Genomic DNA, 19,702 nt, shown 5'->3' with positions numbered 1-19,702 from the left:
AAAAAAATGGCATACAGTACGACATAAAAACATTACAGCTTCTGAGAAGAATATAAGTCGGGTTCTTTCCGCATTCTTTTCAGGCATGCACGCGTCTTCCTTTGACGTCCCAACGCGTTCATAAATCCCTCATGGACAATTTTTATGCTTCAAAAGGATATGTTTCATTTGAATCGAAGACTTGTTGACGGTTCACACCTCAAGATATCACGTCAAGGTGTTTTCGTCAAGTGCGCGTGTACTTCATTTATTATGTACAGAGTCACGCGTCAAACCAATTGAAGACATGCAAAGTAGAGTTATTATGGAACGCAGACCTTATCATTATTCATTAGTGACGAATACACCTATTTCCACGAATTTCCACGAATTTCCTCAATACTGGGGAATATTCAGTTATCGGTGATCTCTATGCGATTTTTACCTAACCCATATCTACTGCCACGAGAATTTCTTCGGAATATTGTGAAATGGAAATTGAAAACCTTGGACCTATCACTCCCCTCAATCTAGACTCAATCGTATCGATTCCCAAGAATCAATTTATTTATCTCCACTTTTTCTCATCTAAGTGGATCTTCTACATCAATCTATCCCATCACTTTCTAAATCCCTGCACCCAATCACGGATTCACTCTTCTCCCAGCCATCGAATTCCAACCAATAAAAATATCTAAATATCCGAACTCTGATTAAAATTGTAATGATCAAATGAAATGCTCATTACTCCTCTCCTAGATGACTAGCTCGAATAATCCAAATAAATTCCCATAAAGAAGAAGATTTTTCCATCACTAAAGTTTGCCGCCATCGAAAGCAAAAAAAGGAGATTTGACAGTTTTTTCAAAATTTGAAGGACTGTTTAAAAAAATACCACGAAAATTGAATTTATTTATAATCACTCTTTTTGGTGAATCAGAAAAATTTGGACAGTAGTGAAAATTTCTTGAGATTTCAGTTTAAATTCAACTTCAATTAAAATTTCATTATTGATCTTAAAAATTTAAGAAAATTGGAAGAGAGTGGGGAACACGAGTTTATATGTAAAATTGATGTGGTGGGGGTAGGTCAAGGCAAAACATTATGTTGACTTCAGTATATCTGATTTGAAAATTTCGACCTGTAAAATTCGATACAATCGTTCCCAGGCAACGAATCTATCCGAAAGTATTTGATAATTTTGAAGCACCAGTGACTACTGAAAATTATCATGAGAAAATGGAGTGCGGGGAATAATGGTGGCTTTTTAATTGGCGCGAGAAAAGGCCACTAAAATGTTTTTAAAAGCCAATACCAAGAGTGGTGGCGTCTATCTTACGGTTATCCTATTGGAATATCCTTACAAATCACCCACGCACGTGTGTGGCCTACGCTCCCAGGAAGCGTAGGATGTTATAACCTCTCAATATGATTCGAGTCATTAATTACAATAAAAAAATTGCCATAAAAAATTCTATCAATGTGTAAAAAATAGCGGGAATTTCAAAAGAAATGACTCGAGGGAGAGAAAATGGAGATACGCTCTGTGGGAACGGACTGATGGCGCAATAATCGGCGAAAGTCTTTATTGAAGTGACCATTTAGCACAATAAACTCTCGCAAGGACGAGGCCTTGTTACGTAATATTCTCTGTTGATTTTGTTAAATGTCAGTTTAATTGTTCAATCTGGCACAATCATTGACCTTGTTCAATTGGAATGAGGAGCACGTCGAATTCCGAAGTTACAAATCCCGAGGAATTTATTTTTTATGACCAATCTGAGAAGCAAAAAGTCAATAATTACAAATCTCGGCTGAATATTTTGATTAACTGAGTAAAACTCAAAATTATGAAGCCATAAACGATTTGCACCGTTCAAATTTCAAACATTCCCGCCATTTTTTCACAGCTAATTTCACGCGAATCATTGGCCAATCACAATGGAATATCAGAGTATCTGGATATATGATAGATATTCAAATTGAAGAAATAAAAAGGAAATTCATCATATTTGAAGTGCATGAAGCAACAATCGAGAAGAAAATAATAATTAGTAAAATTCCAACAAGACTTAGAGAAAAGTCTTTTAGTTGTAAAATTGAAGGATAAGATTGCGAGGACCGCTATCCACTCACTAATTAATAGCTCGCACCTGACCCAAGACCTGAGCGACACTTCCTCGGTCAAAGGAATAATCCCCAGGTCTCGCCAGGAATGTCTTTGGGAACGAAAGTAAATGTGTCTCCATTCTCCACCATTTTGCGCAACATACATTACCCCCCAACAATTCATAATCCGATGAATAATTGAATGACAAACGACAATCCCTATACCCCCAAACACATTTTCATTCACTTCCTATCCATTTATTATTCCAGGTACATCAGCACGATAACGATTAATCCACCAAGGGAATAATATTCCCACCATAAACCGATTCACAACGTGTTACGAACGCTTTGGAAGAAAGTAAAAGCGCAAATGGCCTCGTCATGCCAGAAGAGGCATCTCGCATTGCCATCGAAATGTCAATTGAAACTTCAAAAAAAAAAAAAAAATGAAATAAGGTATTTATATAATGCTGGAGTACTCACCGGAGGAGTCGATCAGGCAGACGTTGCACTTGCACTTTCACGTTACCCACCATCTGCACAGATTAAACAATTGTCCGTTCATTAATTCCATCACTAAATGAATTTTTATTTTTCAGATCAACAAATGTTATTTAACAATTTTTTTAAACGATTCAACTGTCAGTTATTCATTTTTTCATGAATTTTAGGGAGTCGACGGATTTTTGGTATTGATCAGGGATAGAACGACTGGAGATATTCTCCAAGGATGGCTCGAGTCTATGGTCTCGGAAGAACTGACAAGCTAACTCCGTTCACTTGGGCAAGGTACACCCTACTACTACCATTGCATATAATCCTTACTTTAAACCAGCCCCCAGTAATGCGGTTATAAACCAAAGCAATGTGAAGTACAGAGAGATATCTCTCTCCGGTCAAGCTCTAGAGACATCGTGGCTTTTGTCTTTCTCAAATTTTCAACACCGATAGAACAGATTTATTCTCCCAAACATATTTACTTCTCCCCAGTAAACCTATGTAAATACTTCCACAAGATTATGGTAATGCTAAGTAAATTTTCTTGTAGTAAATACTGTTGGTAAAATGGTGTTAATGTTAGTGGTAACATCTTTTAGCGAATTTCTCTCAAAGCTTTGATTTGATTGATGGAAAATAATGCAATGTTTTTTGTTTCGTGGAAGAAATCGAGGAAAATAATTGGACGATTATAACTTCGTGAATTTTTATAATTGATCTCATATAATTGAAGATTCAGATGACATTGTGTAAATTTTAAAAAAATCCAAGAAATTTCTAACCGCGTAATTGATGAAGTGGAAAAAAAATGATAAGATTTTGGAAAAGTTGATCACTGGCTTGACCCAAAAATATTTAATGTATTCTATCATTCTTCTCTGCACACATTTGTACTGAGTACGGCACTTGTGCCGTTCTCCTTTTTCAAAAGGTCGTAAATACCAGTGCTGAAAGAAGATACACTACTTGCTTCTTATCTAAAATTAATACATTTTCCCGAAGAATCTCACATACTTATGTATTTATTAATACCAAGATAGTTGAGAGAAACGTTAATGGTTGATCATGCGTGTGTATCATTATTTAAATTTATCGGATATTAAGGATATCCAATGAATTCCCGGAAAATTCAAAGTATTCGTAATGTCTTCGTGAAAAAAATTCACTTCCTTCCATTAAAAAATCCCTCCACTCGAATAAAAGAAAATTGAATAATTATCCAGCCATTAAGGTAGATTGAACGAGTTGATAAAATAATTGTAAATAATTTTGCATTCAGTTCTGGGGAGAGAGCTGTCAGCCCACGCCAACTGTCAAGACTGAGTTTGAACCTGAAGAGCAACTTTTTGGATTGACGGGTCATTCATTTAAACCATCAATGGGTTCAGAAAAAAAATACTCAACTCTCTTGCGAATGAAAGCATCGAGAGAAAAAAAAATATGTAAACGGGCAAAAGGATGAGGAATTCTTGAGGGCATCATTGACGCATCTACGAATTGGTTTTTTTTTGCTGATTGGATGAAAAAAAGTGGATGAATGGAGTGAAATAAGTGAAACGGAATCGAATGAGGGGATTAATACTGTAGATTAGACTTTCACAGGGGACTGATGTACCGGGATATTTTCATGGAGTGCCATTTCTCACCGTGAATAATCGTGGAGTAAAATGTCAGGGGTGGATGGAATTTGATGGCACGTCAAATATCATCCGACAAAGGAAAATAGGTGGATCGTTTTATCGGGTTACGATATTATCGATTGATGGAAGAGATTAGCAAAAGTATTCAGACTATTCTTTGCATTTTTCAATTGTAACAATTCAGAGAACTTTCAATGGTTAGAACAATTGAGATTTTCAAACTGTCAATGGGTCGCAAAATAGCACGCGTAGAGGAAAGAGATTTATTATCCGTTGGAAAAATATCTCAATTCTATGTATTCGTGATTCTAACTGTTCGTTGGTGAGATGTCAGACGGAGAAAATTTTATGGCAAAATTTATCTTATTTTGCAATCGTATGAAATATTGTCCATAAAAAGTCTATTTTTTTCTATGGAGTTTCACATTTAAAGGAGAAATACATCCATTTATATGAATTTTTAATCCATTAAAAATCCAACAATATTCGCGTTCCAATTTTTCACATTTCAATCAATTTTCAAAAATGTTATTTACATAAAATTTACAGTTAGTCATTTTCACTGGCAATATTTCATTTTTCAGGGCAAAAATATAATCATTTTTAGAATAAAAAATATTGAGAAGTATTTCAGGAATGATGAGCAGAAAAATGGAAAGGCAATGTCAACAAACTCCGAGTGGCAATGATTTTTTAACGATGGATTAATTTTTATTTGTAAGATTTTTTTAAGATATCAACGTCGTTGGAAAAGCATTAATCATTTGCATTAGCGACTTGAGCTGATTGATCGTGACTGCATAAGATCGAAAAGACGTTTTTAAAAATGAGCGGCATCTCGCAGCTGTAATTGAGGGAAAACTGAGAAGCAAAAATTTCATGAAAGCGGTTTATTCCATAATTATAGGGAAAGTAGTGGCAAAGGGTCAATAAAATAGAGAAGTTCGACGTGATCCAACTTATTGCCACCTCGAAACGAAACCAAAATAATTACTCCTGACACATCCGTTAATTTAAAAAAAATCAGACGGTCGCGTGCAATGCGTTAATCGTTATCCCCTTCTCTCCACCAATAGCCCGGAGGTCGTAAACCAGATTTCATTTAAAGTCACCCCGAGACGAAATGAGAGAGTACGCAGAGGCCTTTACTCTGGTACTTCTGGTGTCGAGAGTGGCAACGCTAAGGCGTCAAAGAAAATGAAAAATAATTGAAATAAAAAAGTAAACGAGGATGGCAGATAAACTAAAATAAAAGAAATTAAGAGTTGCCAAGTAAAACGAACGTTTAATGGAATTCTGCTTGATGATCCAACGCGTCGAAGATTCGCGTTAAATGTTTTTAGTATTATTGCCGGTAAATTAAAAGCGCATTTCATCAAAGAAGTACCGAGATGAGTTAAAAGTCGAGCCAGTTACAGTGCACCAATGAAAGTCATTTTTTTTTCAATAATGAAAATATTTTTTGCCAGTGAAAAATTAATGTGGGAAAATTCTATTTTCACTCCAGAATTAATGGAATGAAAAATCAAAATCTTTTCGAAATCGTATATAAATATTGAAAAATGAAAAATGTAAAAATTGAGAATCACTGAATTTTTTTGTTTTTTCAGATTTATTCAATTGTTATTCAAATGAGCATGCAGGATATTAACTCAATGAAAAAGAGAGAAAATAATTATCCTGAAAACCTACGAAAACGGGAGTCTCGTGATCAATCATTTACTTATGAATTTCATTTTTTCAGCTTGAATAATTTGAGCAAAAATACGTTTTCCCTGTAGCGAGGTGTAATTTTCTACCACCAGTCTTCCAAAACACTTTTCCGTACATGTATCGAAAATATAAATTTCTCTCAATGTAATATTGTAAATAAACTACTGATACGACACTTTTACTCACCGATATAGCGTGAAGTGACAGGCTATGGGTTTAGCTGGTGCTCCCGTGTTCCCTGGCGATGTCCATTGTCACATATTTTCACTCTCACATGTCACGAATGAATTCACTTCACTGGATAAATCACTTCACTGGATAGATCACTTCACTGAATAGATCACTTCACTAACTGACACTTCTCCACATTTCACGATACGAAGAAGAATTGCACCAGGCGAGAAAACACATCCAAAGTGTCGAAATTCAACCTGAAACACAATAAGAAAATTAACACTCAACCGTTCTTTGTTTACAACTCTACTGAGTTCGGACTGTTGACTCAGCGCGTCTGCGGGAATGTAGTCACAACAGAATTACCAAAATTAGAATAAAAAATTCAATAATTTGGGTGCTGTAATTCGTAAGCGATGAATTTAGTGTAAATGCATGGAAAAACGTCAGAACACTTGAAAAAGATTTCCATTTGTTTGGGTGATAAGCAATTGATAAAATCCTCGATGTCTTCATGACTGAGTAATCGAAAATTAACCTCCAAATACCACCGGAAAATAGAGGCAATAGGCAAGTAATTGAGCAATTGTCTGTTGTCATTGCGTGACATCGTTGACACATTGATCAGCAACAGGGTCTTACGACGGTAAAACTCATGCATTACAAATTAAACACTTTGCATTACCTCGATTCCATTGTGAAAGTGAAATAGTCAGTGAAAATGAAGAGGCAAAAATTATCGTAAAACCGAAAGAACTCGTCGAGCTGTGGCGCACATACGCAGGTGCGAATGCATTAAAAAATCGTAAAACCGAAGATTAAATCTCAATCATTTTCAATGACTTTTAGCCAACCACGAATGGCAAATTAAATTTCCTTATGGTCGAGACAATAGTCGGAGTGATTGAAGAGATGGCGCCAACTTGCATTCAGTTCTATTGCTTAATATGAATTTATGTTTGAACCTAAATTCCCTGTGACCGACACTTATAGAAAATGGTAAAGGAATTGGCATGAAAAAATTATTATACTTTACTCAATTATTATTTTACCATTTCTCGTTTTTCTGTATTAAAAAAATTAAATTTACTTTAGAAATTAAATTTCATTAACTGATCTCAATGAATTAATTACTCCTCTCATTATAGAATGGAAAAGCATAAATGAATGAATTGAATATGTTGAATAGTTGTTATAAATTTTATTCATCGAATATATTTTTTATTAAACGTTATTCCACGTTAATATTTTTTCAGATTAATTTTCCGCAGGCAGAAAATTCCAAGCTTGCAAAGTCCATTGTCATCCTCAGCTTCCACTCAAATCATCTTCTTCACCAGAATCATTGAATCCTCCCATCTCTACCCAGATATCTCGTAAAGTCCAGCTGAATAATTAATTAGCCGACCCACTAGTTTAATTCGATTTGCCATATGCTTGACGCGTGAATCGTATAAATTGTCCTGTCGACTTTAATCCGCAAACTAACACAACCGTTGGGCGGATTATAATCGCCAAAGGACGTTTGATGTCTCCTTCTACCCTACCTATAATACCTTCATTCATATTTTTCTCCCTCCTCATATCATTTATTATTTTTTCCCCCTATTTATTTTTATTTTCGCAGGATTGATGAAGCCAGTGTTGGGGATATTCACGGTTTATATACAAATGGGCGAGGATATCACCCGGAGGGTATGGCAAGAGTGTTTTGCATATATTAATATGTTACTAATGCTATTATGGCTATGCAATTCAGTCTCACTCCTGCGTCCTTCAGACTGGCTTTATTTTCCAAGACGTATGTGTCAAATGGATTTAAAAAGAGTCATCAGGAAAATAAATTGACGTCCACGCTGAAAATAAAATACAGTTAAATATTTAACATGACGAATTTTCGTTTTGCCAAAAAGCATGAGCAATAAATTGTCTCGCGTTTGAATTTTGTCTAGACCATGGTTGAATACAAAATGAGGTATTAATGGACGAGATGATGAAAACAAATTGAGAAATAAAAAAAATTTAAGGGGAGATAATCGGATAGATCACGCACAGTAGGCGTACATTGATTGGTCTTGGTCCTTTTATTCCACGCGTTTTTTTTTTCTTCTTTCATTCGTTTCTTTCATTTCTTCATTCATTCCTCCTCCACGTTATTTCTCGTGTTCTCTAGATACCGTCCCCATGGGGAATGATAATCGTGGGCACCTTTGGTATGCGCATTAAAATACAACGGAGGCGCCTGAAACGAACACGTTTTGGGTTGGCACGTTTTGTACTCCATGTACGCATTGACAGGATGAAAATTGTCGTGCGCATACCAAAGTGTTAAATATCTTCACTCAGATAAAAATTTATTTGTCTATGAACTCCATTCAATCCCGAGAAATATGTATTCTAGAGAATTTCTAAGAAATTGTAGCTGAGATATTTTTTGCTGGAATTACATTAAAAATATATCCAACTTATATTTCGAAAATATATCTTGAATTTTTTTTCCGCTCCTTTAAGTATAATTTATTATGATATTCTCTCAAGCAATTTCAAATCGTGACAATAAACCTTAACAGTGTGTGAACATAATAATTACAGTAAAATAAAAAATCAATTGGCTGGAGGATTCCGAGAAATCTCTGATAAGATAAGACGAGTTTCGCGTGGTTTCAATGGCAATATCTCGATAGTGAATAGCGAACCGACAGATTATAATGTGAGTGCCACCATAGAAGTATCTCCGATATATCGGCCATATGCAGTGTGAGGCGCATGAATTTTCAGCTGCCGACCCCAACCGAAGAATATTCCTGTCACGCATTTATGCACGATTATGAATGATAATTCTTTAAACCGGGGCTATAAACTATTAATTACAACTGGTCCCGGCGGCGTGCAACGATCATCGGCAGCAATGCCGCTGGCGATCGGTTTTAGAGTCATCCTGAGAGCCGGATTAACTAGATGGCTTTCAGGTGGTTATCGCTACTGAGATAGCTTCTGGGGAGGAAAAAAAAAAATTATTAAATTCTTCGGATAGCCTTGGGACGAGGAGGAAAGTCACCCGATTTCTCCGCATATTTTTCTTATCATTTCGCGAAGGGCAATCACTCCAGAGTTTAATTCACACCGGATTTCAACATTTTTTTATTATCTCACAGATTTTGATAATAAAAAAAAGCCTATGGCTTCCGGAAAACTGCCCTTACCGAGACTTTTTCCTAATGTCACAAATTTCATCATCGACTATTTGAATTTTTACCAAAAAAATCAATGGCAACTCAAAATTTTACATTAATTAGAAAAAATTAATCAATCTTCGTTGAATACTCCTAAAATATTTCAATTGTCGGTTAAAAAAACTCGGAAAATTCCGCTTTCATTAAAATAAATAAATGACGTGGACTATCCACCGAAAAAATAACAGCCTTCCAGCAATTATTTCCAACACAAAAATGAATTTTTAAATTATTTAACCAAGTAAATAAAAATGCATAAAATGATTCGAGAAAGGTTGTAACGTTTTTTATTGAAAGGAGCAACGAAAAACCGGATATCGCTAATGCATCAGATTCATTATTGATCGATTGCCGAAGATTTCGATCGGTTCATAATCCCAAGCCCGTGCGATCATGAGGATGAGCCAAACCAGGCGCCAATAAATCAAATCTCACCAGCTCGTATTTCACTATTTCGAAGAGTATCAATTTTCCAGAGGTGAATTGGATAACGAGAATAGAAAACTCACTGTGTGGTTAATATATATTTTTTTCCAACCCGCTAATTCGCGGGGCATGAGAAAATGTCCAAGGTTCGGTGGAGTCCGAGACCTCAGCATAACGCTTGAATTGATGAAATAATTTTTTGAGTTATTTTTTACAATCGGTATGAATGAAAGTGAAGAAGGTCAATGACATTCAACACCACCACCAACACACTGGTGCCTTTTCACAAGCTTTCCAGACGGCTCACGTACACTTCAATGATGAGTAATGATAATTCACTGGGGTAATTACATAGGTACGGTAATCGTGAGCTCGAGTGATTTAGGACACACTAACCTGAGATTCATTTCTGTCTCACTCAACCTGAGATATCGAATTAATAAACTAGATATATCGATATCGATCGATCGATAATTAATTGATCTTTCGTTACAAAAATTGATCATCAGTTTTCTCTCAAGTATTTTTCAATTAAATATTCATGAGATTATAATATTTATGATTAGTTGATATTTGAGAGATTTTTTAGAAAAAATCCTTCATTCATTAAAAATTCATGTTATTTCTAGAATTTCAGTAATTTTCAAATAATCTTGAAGGAATTCCTTTGATTTTAATTTATTAAAGGATATTAAAAAATTTATTGAAATATATTCTCGAGTTGAGTAATAGAAAATCAATCATTTCTCTCCATAAAAAAAATTTAATTGATGAAATTCTATTGATTGCAATTTTTTCTACCGATTCCTCTCGCCCCGATCGAAGAAAATGACACTCCAGAAAACAATCATCGGACTCAATTATTCTCAACAGTGTACGCTCCTCCATTGATTCCCAAGAACAGTAATTACAAGAAATTCCGGTTCTAATGAACGCACGTGGGTACAGAGTGAGCGAGCGACCTGGAGTCGAGTGATAAAAGTGCCGGCTGAACTATTATTTCAAAATGATATTATAAAAATATATACAGCAAACAAAAAGGAGAGAGACGAAAAAGTAAACGAAGTAAACCACCCAAAGATTTCTTCATTACGCGATAAATAATTATAGTACTCAACGCAGAGATAAATTTTCATTTCCTTTGTTATCAATCATCGTGAAGGATTGAAATGCGGGAATAAAGTTGTTCATCTTACCTGGAATCATTCACCACTCAGCATCAAACATCCTCATGGTCCATGATTTGTCACCAGAGAAAATAAATAGAGTAGCCTAGGTAGAATTCCAGGTTTCTTCCACTGAAGTAGAGGCTGAGTTCTGGGGGTTTGAGTGACCCCAGGAACTGGTAAAGGGTAACTGCCTCAGGAGCAGTCCCGGTGTCAGGGGGACCAGTCAACTGGGTGAATTTTATTTTATGTGTTACGAAATTGATAGTCATTGAAATTAAAAAATGAAAAATTTTTCGAAAAGTATCAGGGGAGCATGGAAATCGAGGAGGTATTCACTGAAATTTGAAATTTCGAAATTTTTCGAAAAGTATCAGGGGAGCATGAAAATCGAGGAGGTATTCACTGAAATTTGAAAATTCGAAATTTTTGAAAAAGTATCAGGGGATCATGAAAACCGAGGAGGTATTCACCAAAATTTGAAAATGTAAAATTTTTGAAAAAGTATCAAGGGATCATGAAAATCGAGGAGATATTCACCAAAATTTGAAATTTAAAATTTTTTGAAAAAGTATCAGAGGAGCTTTAAAATCGGGAAGGTATTCATTGAAATTTGAAAATTCAAAATTTTTATAAAAGTATCAGGGGAGCATGGAAATCAAGGAGGTATTCACTGAAATCGAAAAATTTTTAATTTTCTGAAAATAAAATTCATCCAGTCGACTGGTCCCTTTGACAGCGGGACTGCGACTGAGGCATTTACCGAGTCGGCAGACGGGTAGACACCCCACCATTGGGTGCATCCCCCTCTTTCTCTTGGGGTGAGGTGGGGTGTCTACCCATCTGCCGACTCTATGACGGGGGGGTCACTCAAACCCCCAATGAGCGGCTCAGTTATGGGGGAGTACCACACCCCAAGAGAAAGTGGGGGCTGCACCCAATGGTGGGGTGTCTACCCGTCTGCCGACTCTGTAACTGCCTCAGTAGCAGTCCCGCTGTCAGAGGGAACCGTCGATTCGGTGAGTTTTATTTTCTGAAAATTTAAAATTTTTCAATTTCAATGAATACTTCCGTGATTTTTATGCTCCCCTAATACTTTCCGAAAAATTTCAAATTTCAGTGAATACCTCCTCGTTTTTCATGCTCCCCTGATACTTTTTTGAAAATTTTTAATTTTTCAATTTCAGTGAATACCTCCTCGATTTGCATGCTCCCCTGATATTTTTTTGAAAATTTTTAATTTTTCAATTTCAATGAATACCTCCTTGATTTTCATGCTCCCCAGATACTTTTTTGAAAATTTATAATTTTTTAATTTCAGTGAATACCTCCTCGATTTGCATGCTTCCCTGATACTTTTTTGAAAATTTTTAATTTTTCAATTTCAATGAATACCTCCTTGATTTTCATGCTCCCCGGATACTTTTCGAAAAATTTCAAATTTCAGTGAATACCTCCTCGTTTTTCATGCTCCCCTAATACTTTTTTGAAAATTTATAATTTTTCAATTTCAGTGAATACCTCCTCGATTTGCATGCTCCCCTAATACTTTTTTGAAAATTTATAATTTTCCAATTTCAGTGAATACCTCCTCGATTTGCATGCTCTCCTGAAACTTTTTTGAAAATTTTTAATTTTTCAAATTTCAGCGAATACCTCCTAGATTTTCATGCTCCCCTGATACTTTTTTGAAAATTTAAAATTTTTCAATTTCAATGACTGCCTCCTCGATTTTCATGCTCTGAAATTCCTTGAGATTGTGTCATCCATCATAAATAGGCCTTCGCTCTCGCCTTAAAGCGAAAAGCAAATGGTCGACTGAGAAGTCATAACAGGAAGAGTGATGAAACATAATGTAAAGTTACATAGCGCAAATACCGGAGTGATAAACACTAGGAAGACAAATATTGAGCGGAAATGCCTGGTCTTTCTGGTTTTTGCAAGTAGAGAAGGAGTAGATCGACAGGAAGTGATACGCAATCACTGAAAGGGTCAAATAGAAGAGATGTGAGAATAAAACCATAAACCATCTTCCCAGAGACGGAAATATAAAAACTAAGAGAGAAAGAATGAATTTTATACTTAGGGGTTTCCCAGAAATCAATAGAAATTTAATTCAAATTCGTATTATTAAACATTTAAATAACATCGCGATGAAATTTCAATAAATTTCTAACAGTATCGATATGATTACCTTGACTCATTTATTACCAAGTGCCAAACTTAAATTACCCAAATTAAAATTAATGATGTTGTCCCATATATGAAACGTTATCGCCCCCACCGAAGAGTAAACAATCTATAACTGTCAAGATTATTTGGGATTCCCCCGCGTGTGTGCTGTCCACTATTGTCACTTCCACGTTCCACTAACGATGCGTCGTACAGATAGATCACGTTGGCGGAATGGCAATAGAGGTTATTGGAAAATTCCCGAACATTAATAGTCGTTTATGTCATAAGTACTGAAGGAAAGTATTGTGGCTGACGAATTGAATCATAATGCGCGTCGTACTCCTTATTGTCTTCGAACTGAGAATTTTAAATCGTACTCATGGCAGAATGGATGAAATCGAGATGACTGTAAACTTTTGTATACACTTCGGGAAATCCACATGGTCCTGCAGTTGCCGAAACTCCAATGATTTCGTTATTATATACCAGAGGACCACCACTGTCTCCCTAAAAGAACCACAAAAAAGACGAATAGAAAATGGATTTTTCAACAAGTCTCACACTTTTTGCGATTATGAACTTCAAATGTTGATCATTTTTCCGATCATTTAAATAATAAATTGATAATCAATACAGAAAACTAAAATAGATAGAAAATCAAGCAGCTGACTTTCAGGAGAATGAAAGGAAAATGGAAATCCGCGAATTGAAAAAAAAATTGATTTTGAAAAAAAAAAAACGGAAAAATGAAAAAAATCGTGAATGAATTTTAATTGATACCCTATCATTTATACCCTATCTTTTAGCAGGAATCAAATCAACAGGTCTATAAACATGATGAATGAAGGCATAATTAGTGTCAATTTTTTTTGTACATACTTTGCAAGTGCCGCCGCTGGAGGGACTGAATCCGCAAATATTTGTCCGCAACTTGCGAGTACCTTTCTCAAGACACTCTTGTGCACTCAGAAGAAGGATTAGTGCTTTCTTTAGGACCTTCGATAATTTTTCGTTTGGTCCAGTCCGGCCAAATCCTGACACGATAGCTGTCACTCCATGGGAAATATCTTTGGTTGGGAGAGCAATTCTCCTCTGCAAATCGTTCTCCACGATTTCATTCCTCAGCTGATGATAAAATCACGGTTAATGATCACAAAGAAAAAATTACAGTTCTTCAGCAAAAAAAAAAGAAAAAAAGGATAATTGTGTGATAATGTGAATGAATCATTTCCGGAGAGATAATATAATTCATAACTCTGTGATAATTATATTTAGGTTTCTGCATCCTTAATCAAGACGAGACGCTATTGGCTCCTTAATTTCGGATTTGAATAAAAAAAAAAGATTAAATGATGATTTTGTTCATGTATATTACAGTATTTTACCGAGATGACAGCGATGTCGTGCTCTCCAGCATTCGTTTGGCTCTGCTGCACGAATTCTGGATGAATAACAAAATTTTGGACGCGATGGAATTGGCCTCCAGCTCCAAGTTCCAAGGAATTGGTTCCAGTTACCACAATCATATCAGAGAATCGGTGTTCAGCCGCGATGCAATGAGCTGCTGTGAGGATATGACGATTGCTGATTATTGCGCCACCACATATGTGTTTATCAACATTTTTCAGGGAAACTTGATAAGGAAATTCGCCCTGTGTTGCCTCACCACCCTTGATGATTTTGCTAGGCGCCTTGCCGTAAGCACCTAGAAATTCACTAAACTACAAATACGCTCTTCATGGAAACAAATTCTTCATTCAATTCGGAATCTCTACTTGATGTAAATAAGATTGAATTGAATTTACGTTCAAGCAGAAAACTGAGTGAGTATAATTTATTGTAAAAGTACGAATACATCCACGATTAATCAAGATTTTTTAAATAAATCGAGATCAATAATAATAATACTTTGGGGGTTGTTTATGTTTTTTAGGAACTGCGGAGGTACCTTCAATGGCAACGCCGAAGAGAAAAAGCACAGATACCAACATGTTGAAGAACTAACTGATATTTCGGAGTCTCAATCGATCGAATTTATATTCAGGTCGAACTGATATGCAGAAATATTACATGTGTCGTTATTCAAATTGATATTTTTGTGAATAAAAACTTGAAATGATTGATCGTTCTATCCTGTGTATTCAGATGCCAATGATCTAAATGGAATACACTATTAGAAGGAGAATTGAAATTTCGTGAATATTTAATTATTTCTTTATTTATTAGGTATTTCTCGCGAAAAAAATCCAGAACTTTCAACATGACAAATTGCATTTAATGATTAATCAATTGATAAGTCAGGGCTGAAATGGCGTGACTCTTCTTCATTGGTATTAAAAAATTGAATAGAAATCTAGAGTTTCTATGAATTATTTTAAGGGATATTCAATTTTCAATGGCCAAAAATTTTGCAATTTCAAGTACTTCCCAAAAATTTCCAGAAATTATGTTGATCAACCCCGTAAATTTACTATGATGAATGAACTGTTCATTTTTCATTGGAATTATGTCAGTGTGATACGAAAATGCGAGAAATATCCCGCACGATATTTTATCCCATTTTTAAAACGTCGAGTATTCATTGGTAAATGATTTGCGACGTTCGATGAAAATTATTGTACAGACATCCTTTTCAGCTCTCAAACCAGAAATATGTTTTCGGGAATAAAAAGCGTATGACTCATTAGAGGTGATGGATATGAACGATCGGAAAATTTGAGGATAAAAATTAAAAAATATCACTGGAGGCATGTAAATCACTGGTGGGAGTATATTCCTTAGGTCATAATTGAAAATACGGGGTACATTTGAAATCCAAGGTTAATGTTATAATTACTTCTCCTGGAGGACTCGTTGGATCCATGAAAGGTATTCGTAGACACGAGTGTAGACGTCTGGATATCCAGTGCCGCAGGGAATAACCCAGGAAGCTATTCCAACGATTGTGTCCCCATAGGTCAATGGGCCGCCGCTATCACCCTGTAATTGGTGGGGGTAAATAAAATGTAATGACTCAATTCTTTCATTTTTTCAGAAATTCCGGATCCGGGAAAATTCTGACAAGCCCGGGTAAAAAATGTAATCGGAATATTTTTTCGAAATTTTCAAAAAATTTCTGGAACTTTGCCGAATATTTTTTTTTTTTTTTGTGAAACCGAAAAAAAAATGGAAGACAAAACAATTTTATTTTTGGGAAATATTTTGAAAATTTTTTCATAAAGTTGAATACCAAAATTTTTTTTATTATTTAGATGGCGTTTTTTTTTTGGAGAATATTGAAAAATGAAAAACGTGAGAGAAAAAAAAATTTCTGTAACAAATTTTCCAAAGATTTCTCAAAAGATTTTCCAAAAATACGATTTCTTTGCTTCCAGATTTTTTTTGTTTCAAAAAAAGAAAAATCTGAAAAGTTGTCTAAAATTTTTTTGAAAATTTGTTGTTGTTTTTTTGCCCGGGAGGCTATATCCTTCCACTGCCTGATGTCCTGATGCAGATCCTTACTCCGATTTGGCTCTCGTCCTCAAAAATAAATATAATGAAATCAAATACTTACAAGACAAACCCCAGTTGTTGCAGCACTCGCAACGCAGATCTGTTGATACTGAATCCTAGTCCCCAAAATTTTCTGGCATTGATGAACACCAAGAACACTCATCGGTAGCTTTTGGAGGTATCGAACACCCCTGGTTTTGTCACCCAAGTATACCTCCGCACCCCAACCACTTGCCACAACACGCGCACCAGGAGGTACATTGCTCGTTGGTAGATTGATGGGTCTTTGATACTCGTTATAAGGAATTGGCTTCCGTAACTGGAAATCCACCAAATCGATTGATCTTTCGTGATGGCTTCAGCAAAAAATGCGTCGGCAATTAATTCAATCAACGTTTAAAAAGAAATTAATAAATTATTCTCTTTTTCATGTACCACAGCAATATAATCTGAACGATTTTTAAAAGCTTCAAATAATATTAAAGAAATTAATTTAAAAAATTGAATGTATCCAGAACTTTTGGGTATTTACCGTTATAATTGCAATATCATTTCTCCAGTTGTCTTTCGGGGAATATCTCGTGTGATAACTAATCCGTGAAACCATGAAGACATTATCAACAGTTCGGTTCAATGAATCAAGAGTTCCTGTAACCACATCAATTCCCTGTGTCACACTGCCATTATCATTCAGAACACAATGAGCAGCAGTCAAGATGTGCGTAGCATCGATGATGCTTCCTCCACAGATGTGTCGCTTCCTGGTTTGAAGAGACACCTGATGCGGAAACTCTCCCGTCAACGCATTTTGTCCATTGACGATTTTGCTCGGAGGCTTTGCGTGCCCCACTGATGACAATTACGTACACGCTGATAATTATTTATAAAAAATAACGGAATGTCACAGAAAAATTCCGTGGCTTTCGATAAAAATTACGCGACAGTTCCGTTAAATTTTCTACAATCACATTTCGCTACGGAATTACGGAAAAGACACGTAATCTGCGTTGGTCTTATCTCATTTCTTTATTATTATAATAAAAAAAATCCGTGTTTTGTTAGCTTACCGAAAACACAAGTAGCCAAAGATAATATCAGCAATTGAACATTCTGGGATAACATTTTCGGCTCCGATGCGACTTGAAGTCTTCAGACCCAAAAGTTATGATAGTTGCATCAGCCATCATCTAGTCTTATATACACCTTGCTACTGTTTTCATTTTTAACTTCAATTATCCATTAAGCTCATCAATTCACAACTGCAATGACACTCCGCGCATTAAAATGTTTTCATTTCCTAGAAACTGACAATTCCTCCTGTCGAATACAATTGGTCAGCAATTTATGTGACAGTAAAACACTTTTTTCTTTTTTTATTCATTCGGAACAGAAGTTTAATCGATTAATTTATGAGATATGCTTCATCAACGCATCACATTAATTAAGCCCATTCTAATTCATAGTGTTTAATTCACTGAAATATTCTGTTTTTTTTTTCAGATGCTCGAGAGATTAAGATCTTGTGTAAAGGGTGATAGGCGGCAATATAAAGTGATTTTGGGTCGACCGCAAGAGAATTTGTGTTCACCCTTTTGTGCGACACTTTCAATCGGTATGAAGAGACTGATTTTTGTGTTAAATTAACGAGTGATTGTCGTCAGATCGGCGTCGTTGCGATGCTGACTTTGCTGTATATGGAAACCTTGAATATAGGTCGCCACATTCCATGACTAAATCCACGTTTTGGTAAATTGAAACATTTTATTCACTCGATTTACCAACACAGCACTCATAAAAACCATAATTTTTCATAAATCAAAAATATATCTCTATCAACGTTTTGATTTTCAGAAGAAAACGACTGCGGTTTTATTTTCGTTTTCAAAGACTTTTAAATACTTTGAAGTTCACGTTCGATAGATAGTACATGCGGACTTCAGATCCCAACCCTTTCCATCTAAAGCTTCATTTCTGCAAGCTTCAGATGATACCCTCTGGGGTTTTGAAGAGATTCAATAAAATAAAAAACCAATGGATGTTTTAAAAATTGTTATATTCAGTGATATTTCATGGCCCATTTAATCCAGTCACTATAATATACCACACTTGTGAATACGTCTGGACTTCTTTGGATGCATCCACTGCCCCAAGAAACAACACCAATGACTTCGTTGTTGTAAGCCAACGGACCGCCACTATCGCCCTAAAAAAAGAAAGATCATAACGAACCAAAGAAATAACTTGGATTAACATGATCTAGTAGAAAGACTGGAAGTAGTAAAAATGTGAAAGTTGAAGGACTCACAAAACAAACAGCGGATCCTGGAGCTCCTAAAGCACAAATATGTCCTTCACTCGCGCCACCAGGATAAGCTGCTTTACAGTCATCCAGGCTGACAATCTTCATCTTCAATTTCTGTAACCAGTTTGGACTTCTGCTGTTCTTGCCATCATGATAGGTGACTCCCCATCCGCTGGCGACAACTGATGCACCAGAAGGTGGTTCTTTCCTTGGTAGATTAATCGGGGCGCGATAACGATTGAAGGAAATAGGTTTCTCCAACTGTAAAGTATAATCTCAAGAATAATTAACATCAGTCATACAACAATTGATCAAATTAAATCCTGACAGTCTTCACCTTCAGAACAGCGATGTCAGCTAAATGGTGGACATTCCGAACAGTCGCGGGATTATAGTCCTGATGATAAGTGATTTCGGAAACAGCGAAGGCATTTTCATTTTGGATGGTTCTTGAATCAATGAAGAGAGAGCCCACGATTACTTCAATTTCCTCAGGTTTATTGACTCCTTCAGTATCAGAGACTACACAGTGCGCTGCAGTCAGGATGTGGGTGGCATCGAGGATGCTTCCTCCGCATAAATAAGCATCGGATTTTCGCAGCTGCACGTGATAGGGAAGCTCTCCCTTAGTGACATGCTGACCCTTGATGATCCTCGATGGAGGCCCGGCATATCCCCCTGTATCAACAAGATCACGTCAGTAATTAACAGGTGAAAATACACAATAGTGATTAGGCTATATCTACGTCTATATCGAATTGAATTGAATTAATAATTTCATGAAAAGATTAA

General features: G+C 35.8%; 2 protein-coding genes and 1 long non-coding RNA gene across 3 annotated transcripts in view; 1 reads left to right on the top strand and 2 right to left on the bottom strand.

Moving 5' to 3' along the window:
* Nucleotides 1-6,808: 6,808 nt before the first annotated feature.
* Nucleotides 6,809-8,513, top strand: LOC105270902 (uncharacterized). The gene is made up of 3 exons (XR_892606.1): nt 6,809-6,900; nt 6,966-7,115; nt 7,744-8,513. It is a non-coding gene; the product is annotated as an uncharacterized lncRNA (long non-coding RNA).
* A 7,353-nt stretch (nt 8,514-15,866) lies between these two features.
* On the bottom strand, nt 15,867-17,770 carry LOC105270911 (serine protease SP24D-like; the record flags this gene model as incomplete). The annotated part of the gene is given in 5 exon segments (XM_011312146.1): nt 15,867-16,095; nt 16,670-16,927; nt 17,141-17,432; nt 17,434-17,457; nt 17,676-17,770. Coding segments are annotated over 5 exon segments (816 nt in total), but the record flags the coding sequence as incomplete, so codon positions are not given.
* A 655-nt stretch (nt 17,771-18,425) lies between these two features.
* Nucleotides 18,426-19,702, bottom strand: part of LOC105270910 (prostasin) — a 5,826-nt gene continuing 4,549 nt past the window's right edge. Inside the window, exons 5-7 of the mRNA XM_011312145.1 lie at nt 19,248-19,608; nt 18,914-19,171; nt 18,426-18,811 (exon numbers count right to left, since the gene is read on the bottom strand). Coding sequence (XP_011310447.1) covers nt 18,665-18,811; nt 18,914-19,171; nt 19,248-19,608 — 766 coding nt within the window. The 3' untranslated portion in view covers nt 18,426-18,664. The remainder of the gene's footprint in view (nt 18,812-18,913; nt 19,172-19,247; nt 19,609-19,702) is intronic.

Source organism: Fopius arisanus, unplaced genomic scaffold (genome assembly GCF_000806365.1).
Source record: "Fopius arisanus strain USDA-PBARC FA_bdor unplaced genomic scaffold, ASM80636v1 scaffold00096, whole genome shotgun sequence".
NCBI lineage: Eukaryota > Metazoa > Arthropoda > Insecta > Hymenoptera > Braconidae > Fopius > Fopius arisanus.
This window is presented reverse-complemented; position numbering and strand designations above follow the sequence as displayed.